This window comes from Oncorhynchus clarkii, unplaced genomic scaffold, assembly GCF_045791955.1.
Source record: "Oncorhynchus clarkii lewisi isolate Uvic-CL-2024 unplaced genomic scaffold, UVic_Ocla_1.0 unplaced_contig_9791_pilon_pilon, whole genome shotgun sequence".
NCBI classification, from domain to species: domain Eukaryota; kingdom Metazoa; phylum Chordata; class Actinopteri; order Salmoniformes; family Salmonidae; genus Oncorhynchus; species Oncorhynchus clarkii.
This window is the reverse complement of record NW_027257932.1, coordinates 130,530-137,425: the sequence shown is the minus strand read 5'-3', so window position 1 is coordinate 137,425 and position 6,896 is coordinate 130,530. Positions and strand designations below refer to the sequence as shown.

General features: G+C 46.1%; 1 protein-coding gene across 1 annotated transcript; it reads right to left on the bottom strand.

Annotated features, from left to right (window-relative positions):
• Positions 1–4,783: 4,783 nt before the first annotated feature.
• On the bottom strand, positions 4,784–6,537 carry LOC139393698 (uncharacterized). Its single transcript, XM_071142043.1, has 3 exons — positions 6,497–6,537; positions 6,232–6,352; positions 4,784–6,010 (listed from the first exon to the last, which is right to left on the bottom strand). Exons 1-3 carry the CDS (start codon positions 6,535–6,537, stop codon positions 4,784–4,786), a joined length of 1,389 nt encoding a protein of 462 aa, XP_070998144.1.
• Positions 6,538–6,896: the final 359 nt, after the last annotated feature.

Sequence of the window (6,896 nt, the reverse complement as noted above, 5' to 3'; positions counted from 1 at the left end):
TGCCTGAGCATTTCAGCTACATTTCACATTAAGCCATAGGCAGAAATGTATTTCAATCGTGACTAGGTCAGTTCGCAGACACGAAAGTTTCGGATTTGATACCGGCAACACCTTTCAGATATAAAGAAAAGGTAGAAAAAAGCTGGTGGGATGCTGTAGCTGGCAGAAAAACGGTTTGGTTTGAAAGGTTTATATGTCAGTGAGGCAGAAAGACACACAAGGTGGGCATTGACTGTTCTGTGTGCGTGTGTGTGTGTGTGTGTGCGTGTGTGTGTGTGTGTGTGTGTGTGTGTGTGTGTGTCTGTGTGTGTGTCATGTCTGGATGGAGGCAATCTACAACCTGTCAATCACTGAGGGGAGGCCCGGGCTGGGAACCATCACATGTCACAACGATGACACGCACACACACACACACGCATACACACACAGGCCTATTGTCAAAGCACACAAACTTCCAACTATATCCATACAGTGTACATAGAAATAACAATATCAAATGGTTTTATTTTTCCTGTAGGAGGCAGGCAGCCCATCAGTTAAGAGTGTTGGGCCAGTAATCGAAAAGTTGATGGTTCTAACCCCTGAGCAGACTGGGTGAAAAATGTGTCGATGTGCCCATGAGCAAGGCACTTAAACCCTAATACTGATGTAAGTCGGTCTGGATAAGAGCGTCTGCTTCAATGACTAAAATGCATTGAAAAATGATAATGTCTGAATACAACTTGATTCTGCATGTACTTGATTCTGCATGTACTTGATTCTGCAAGTACTTGATTCTTCATGTACTTGATTCTGCATGTACTTGATTCTGCGTGTACTTGATTCTGCATTTACTTGATTCTGCATTTACTTGATTCTGCATGTACTTGATTCTGCATGTACTTGATTCTACATTTACTTGATTCTGCATTTACTTGATTCTGCATGTACTTGATTCTGCATGTACTTGATTCTGCATGTACTTGATTCTGCATGTACTTGATTCTGCATTTACTTGATTCTGCATTTACTTGATTCTGCATGTACTTGATTCTGCATGTACTTGATTCTGCATGTACTTGATTCTGCATTTACTTGATTCTGCATGTACTTGATTCTGCATGTACTTGATTCTGCATTTACTTGATTCTGCATGTACTTGATTCTGCATGTACTTGATTCTGCATGTACTTGATTCTGCATGTACTTGATTCTGCATTTACTTGATTCTGCATGTACTTGATTCTGCATTTACTTTATTCTGCATGTACTTGATTCAACTTCTACTTGATTCTGCATGTTCTTGATTCTGCATGTACGTGATTCTACTTCTACTTGATTCTGCATGTTCTTGATTCTGCATGTACTTGATTCTACTTCTACTTGATTCTGCATGTTCTTGATTCTGCATGTACTTGATTCTACTTCTACTTGATTCTGCATGTACTTGATTCAACATGTACTTGATTCTTCATGTACTTTATATTTATTATGGATCCCCATTAGTTCCTGCCAAGGCAGCAGCTACTCTTCCTGGGGTTTATTATGGATCCCCATTTGTTCCTGTCAAGGCAGCAACCACTCTTCCTGGGGTCCAGCAAAGTTAAGGCTCTTAGCAGGTTACTACTGGAATACATTTTTTCAAACATAACAATACATTCACAGATTTCACTACACACTGTGTGGCCCCAGACCCCTACTCATGCCAAGAATATAAGATATGCATATGATTAGTGGATTTGCTTTATAAATGGATATTTTCGATATATATGGACGGAATTAATCGCAAAAAAGGACCAATTGTGATGTTTATGGGACATATTGGAGTGCCAACAAAAAAAAGCTTGTCAAAGGTAATGCATGTTTTATATTTTATTTCAGTGTTTTGTGTAGCGCCTGCTACGCTAGCTCCTTTGTTTACTCCTAGTGCAGATGTTCCAGGCTATCAGATAATAGCTTCTTATGCTTTCGCCGAAAAGCATTTTTTAAATCTGACACGTTGGCTGGATTCACAACGAGTGTAGCTTTAATTGAGTATCTTACATCTGTGATTTAATGAACATTTGAATTTATAGCATTTTATTTGAATCTGGCGCTCTGCATTTCCCCTGGCAATTGGCCAGTTGAGACGCTAGCGTCGCCCCTATCCATAAGAGGTTTTAAATAAAGGAAATAAAAAAATACAAATACAAATCTGTGGTAGAACAGTCTGAAGCAGCCTTGTGATTTCCTCGTGCTCCTTGGTAGCTTGGTTTTTGACTTTGGGACCGAGATGTTTCTCGCCATAGAGCTGCACATGATGACAGCTGGTGACGTTGAACGGGCCGGTCTCTCAGGAAACGTCAAGGTCTGGTGAGGGTGGGAGCTCCGAGGATCTGATCCCGAGGTAGTTTGACAATAGGTACTGAAAATAAAGTAAGCTAGCCATTCAGTTTGACAATAGGTACTGAAAATAAAGTAAGCTAGCTATTCAGTTTGAGAATAGGTACTGAAAATAAAGTAAACTAGCTATTCAGTTTGACAATAGGTACTGAAAATAAAGTATCATAGCCATTCAGCTTGAAAATAAGCACGGAAGATAAAGTAAGCTAGCTCTTCAGCTTGACAATAGGTACTGAAAATAAAGTAAGCTAGCTATTCAGCTTGACAATAGGTACTGAAAATAAAGTAAGCTAGCCATTCAGCTTGACAATAGGCACTGAAAATAAAGTAAGCTAGCCATTCAGCTTGACAATAGGCACTGAAGATAAAGTAAGCTAGCTATTCAGCTTGACAATAGGTACTGAAAATAAAGTAAGCTAGCCATTCAGCTTGACAATAGGCACTGAAAATAAAGTAAGCTAGCCATTCAGCTTGACAATAGGCACTGAAGATAAAGCTAGCCATTCTGCTTTATAGAGAATAATAAATGCATGTGGCATGTATGCTTTATTAAGTCCTTATATAGGTACTAGGTACCTAACCCTGTATTAATTCTTTATATAAGTACAAGGTACCTAAACCTAACCCTTTATTAAATCCTTACATAGAGACTGGTGCACTTCACAAAATAGATGATATCATGAGGAGGGGAAATTATGTGGATATATTGAAGCAGCATCTCAAGACATGAGTCAAGAAGTTAAAGCTTGGTCGCAGATGGGTCTTCCAAATGGACAATGACCCCAAGCATACTTCCAAAGTTGTGGCAAAATGGCTTAAAGACAACAAAGTCAAGGTATTGGAGTGGCAATCACAAAGCCCTGACCTTAATCCTATAGAACATTTGTTGGCAGAACTGAAAAAGTGTGTGCAAGCAAGGAGGCCTACAAACCTGACTCAGTTACACCAGCTCTGTCAGGAGGAATGGGCCAAAATTCACCCAACTTATTTTGGGAAGCTTGTGGAAAGCTACCTGAAATGTTTGACCCAAGTTAAACAATTTAAAGGCAATGCTATCAAATACTAATTGAGTGTATGTAATATTCAGACCCACTGGGAATGTGATGAAAGAAATAAAAGCTGAAAGAAATAATTCTCTCTACTATTACTCTGAGATTTCACATTCTTAAAATAAAGTGGCAATTCTAACTGACCTGAGACAGGGAATTTTTACTAGGATAAAATGTCGTGAATTGAGAAAAACTGAGTTTAAATTTAGTTGGCTAAGGTGTATTTAAACTTCCGACTTCAACTGTAGGTACTTGTGTAGGTACTTTCTTACCAGATAAGTTATAATATCTATGTTTATATTGATAAAAGGACAAAGAAACCTTTATATGTAACAATGTCAAAATGGATGAAGACACTCCAAGTTTAGAGTCGCTAAAACTGGACACCATAAACACCATAAAACAACACATTCTTAGTCGAAATCTAATCTAAACCCTACGCAGGAATATTCGTGTTGAAAAATAGATGGAGTTGGGGACAGTAAAGGTGTTGTATTCAATATATGGGCTTTCATGTGTTAAATGGAATGTTATTCATATCTGAGTGCACAGTGTTTTGGGGTTATTCTGCAGGAGTTGCTTCCTGTACCATGGGACCCCATTCCTTTTACCGAGAGCCGTTTGAGAAAATCTCAACAGACCTTGATACAATTACTGAACCTTCCTCTCTCCATCTTGTCTCTCGTGCCCCCCCTCTCGCCCCCTCTGGCACCGCTGCAGACCTCATGGGGGAATAGCAGCGACTATTCAGAAGAAGATTTGGTCAGTCAGGCATCAAATGTAGGCCTCTTCTCACACATTCGCTGCCGTGGCGGCAGCGTCGAGGGACCTGTATTGTGCCTTTTCACACACTCCTCTCAGCGGACTCAGAAACCCTCAGCCCGGGGAAGAGAGGAGGAGAGAGAGAGGAGATAGAGAGACAGAGAAAGAAAGAGAGAGAGAGGGAGACAAAGGGAGAGAAAAAAGAGACACAGAGGGAGAGAGGGGGAGAGAGAGCCAGAGAGAGAGAGAGAGAGAGAGAGAGAGAGAGAGAGAGAGAGAGACAGAGAGGGAGAGAGACATAGAGAGACAGCTCCTGGGCTAAAGGAGTGTGACCTCTGGTGACCTCCAGTCTCTTTGCTTCCGGGGGTTTCAGCCTGAAGCTTTTTTCCTAGCTCCTGGACCGGGTTCTACCTCGGAAAGGAGACGAGATTTCTAGTGTTGACCCTCAATGGACACATGATGTTAATGGACATGGGAAGTAGATTGGGGTTGAGGTGGAGTGGAAGGGGAAGGGAAAGGGGACTGGCATAGCGGTGGAGAGGGTGGAGTGGGACTGGGGTAGAGGTGGGTGGAGGGGGACTGGGGTAGAGGTGGGTGGAGTGGGACTGGGATTAGAGGTTGGTGGAGTGGGACTGGGACTGGGATAGAGGTGTGTGGGTGGAGTGGGACTGGGGTAGAGGTGGGTGGAGTGGGACTGGGGTAGAGGTGGGTGGAGGTGGACTGGGGTAGAGGTGGGTGGAGTAGCACTGGGGTAGAGGTGGGTGGAGGGGGACTGGGGTAGAGGTGGGTGGAGTGGGACTGGGGTAGAGGTGGGTGGAGGTGGACTGGGGTAGAGTAGGGTGGAGTGGGACTGGGGTAGAGGTGGGTGGAGGGGGACTGGGGTAGAGGTGGGTGGAGTGGGACTGGGGTAGAGGTGGGTGGAGGTGGACTGGGGTAGAGGTTGGTGGAGTGGGACTGGGGTAAAGGTTGGTGGGAGTGGGACTGGGGTAGAGGTGGGTGGAGGTGGACTGGGATAGAGGAGGGTGGAGTGGACTGGGGTAGAGGTTGGTGGAGTGGGACTGGGGAAGAGGTGGGTGGAGTGGACTGGGGTAGAGGTTGGTGGAGTGGGACTGGGGTAGAGGTGGGTGGAGGTGGACTGGGGTAGAGGTGGGGTGGAGGTGGACTGGGGTAGAGGTGGGTGGAGCGGGACTGGGGTAGAGGAGGGTGGAGGTGGACTGGGGTAGAGGTGGGGTGGAGGTGGACTGGGGTAGAGGTGGGTGGAGTGGGTCTGGGTTGAGGTGGGTGGAGGTGGACTGGGATAGAGGTGGGTGGAGGTGGACTGGGATAGAGATGGGTGGAGTGGGACTGGGGTAGAGGTGGGTGGAGGTGGACTGGGGTAGAGGTGGGTGGAGGTGGACTGGGATAGAGGTGGGTGGAGGTGGACTGGGGTAGAGGTGGGTGGAGTGGGACTGGGGTAGAGGTGGGTGGAGGTGGACTGGGGTAGAGGTGGGTGGAGGTGGACTGGGATAAAGGTGGGTGGAGGTGGACTGGGGTAGAGGTGGGTGGAGTGGGACTGGGGTAGAGTTGGGTGGAGGTGGACTGGGATAGAGGTGGGTGGAGGTGGACTGGGATAGAGGTGGGTGGAGGGGGACTGGGGTAGAGGTGGGTGGAGGTGGACTGGGGTAGAGGTGGGTGGAGGTGGACTGGGATAGAGGTGGGTGGAGGTGGACTGGGATAGAGGTGGGTGGAGGTGGACTGGGGTAGAGGTGGGTGGAGTGGGCCTGGGGTAGAGGTGGGTGGAGGTGGACTGGGGTAGAGGTGGGTGGAGTGGGACTGGAGTAAAGGTGGGTGGAGGTGGACTGGAGTAGAGGTGGGTGGAGTGGGAGTGGGACTGGGATAGAGGTGGCTGGAGTGGGACTGGGGTAGAGGTGGGTGGAGTGGGACTCGGGTAGAAGTGGGTGGAGTGGGACTGGGGTAGTGGTGGGTGGAGGTGGACTGGAGTAGAGGTGGTTTGAGTGGGACTGGGACTGGGATAGAGGTGGCTGGAGTGGGACTGTGGTAGAAGTGGGTGGAGTGGGACTTGGGTAGTGGTGGGTGGATTGGGACTGAGGTAGAGGTTGGTGGAGTGGGACTGGGGTAGTTGTGGGGTGGGTAGAGATTGGGTGGGGCTGGTGCTGGGGCTGGGATAGAGGTTGATGGGGCTTGGATAGAGATGGGGTGGAGGCGGACTGAGGTAGAGGTTGGTGGAGTGGGTGGATGTTGAGAAAGGAAAGACATTAAAAAAATGTACCCTCTTTTTCTCCCCAATTTCTTGATTCCGATCTTGTCTCATCGCTACAACTCACCAAGGGGCGGTGAAGGTCAAGTCATGCGTCCTCTGAAACATGACCTGCCAAACCGCGCTTCTTAAAATGGATTGGATCCCTTTTTTTTCAATTTTTGCCTAAAATGACATACCCAGACTGTACCTCAGGACCTAAAGCAAGGATGTGCATATTCTTGATACCATTTGAAACAAAACACTTTGAAGTTTGTGGAAATGTGAAATGAATGTAGGAGAGTATAACACAATAGATCTGGTAAAAGATAATACAAAGAAAAAACATGTGGTTTGTAAGATCATCTTTGAAACGTAAGAGAAAGGCCATAATGTATTATTCCAGCCCAGGCACAATTTAGATTTTGGCCACTAGATTGCATCAGTCTGTATGTGCAACGTTTTAGACTGATCCAAAGAACCATTGC

Bases quoted from the DNA above. Each gene is read 5' to 3' on its own strand.
- LOC139393698 (XM_071142043.1), bottom strand. From the start codon at position 6,537: ATGTTTCAGAGGACGCATGACTTGACCTTCACCGCCCCTTG. The intron at 6,353-6,496 runs GTGAGTTGTAGC...TCTCTATCCAAG, and splicing joins TTGACCTTCACCGCCCCTTG to CCCCATCAACCTCTATCCCA. The intron at 6,011-6,231 runs GTCCCACTCCAC...CCTCTACTCCAG, and splicing joins ATCCACCCACCACTACCCAA to TCCACCTCCACCCACCTTTA.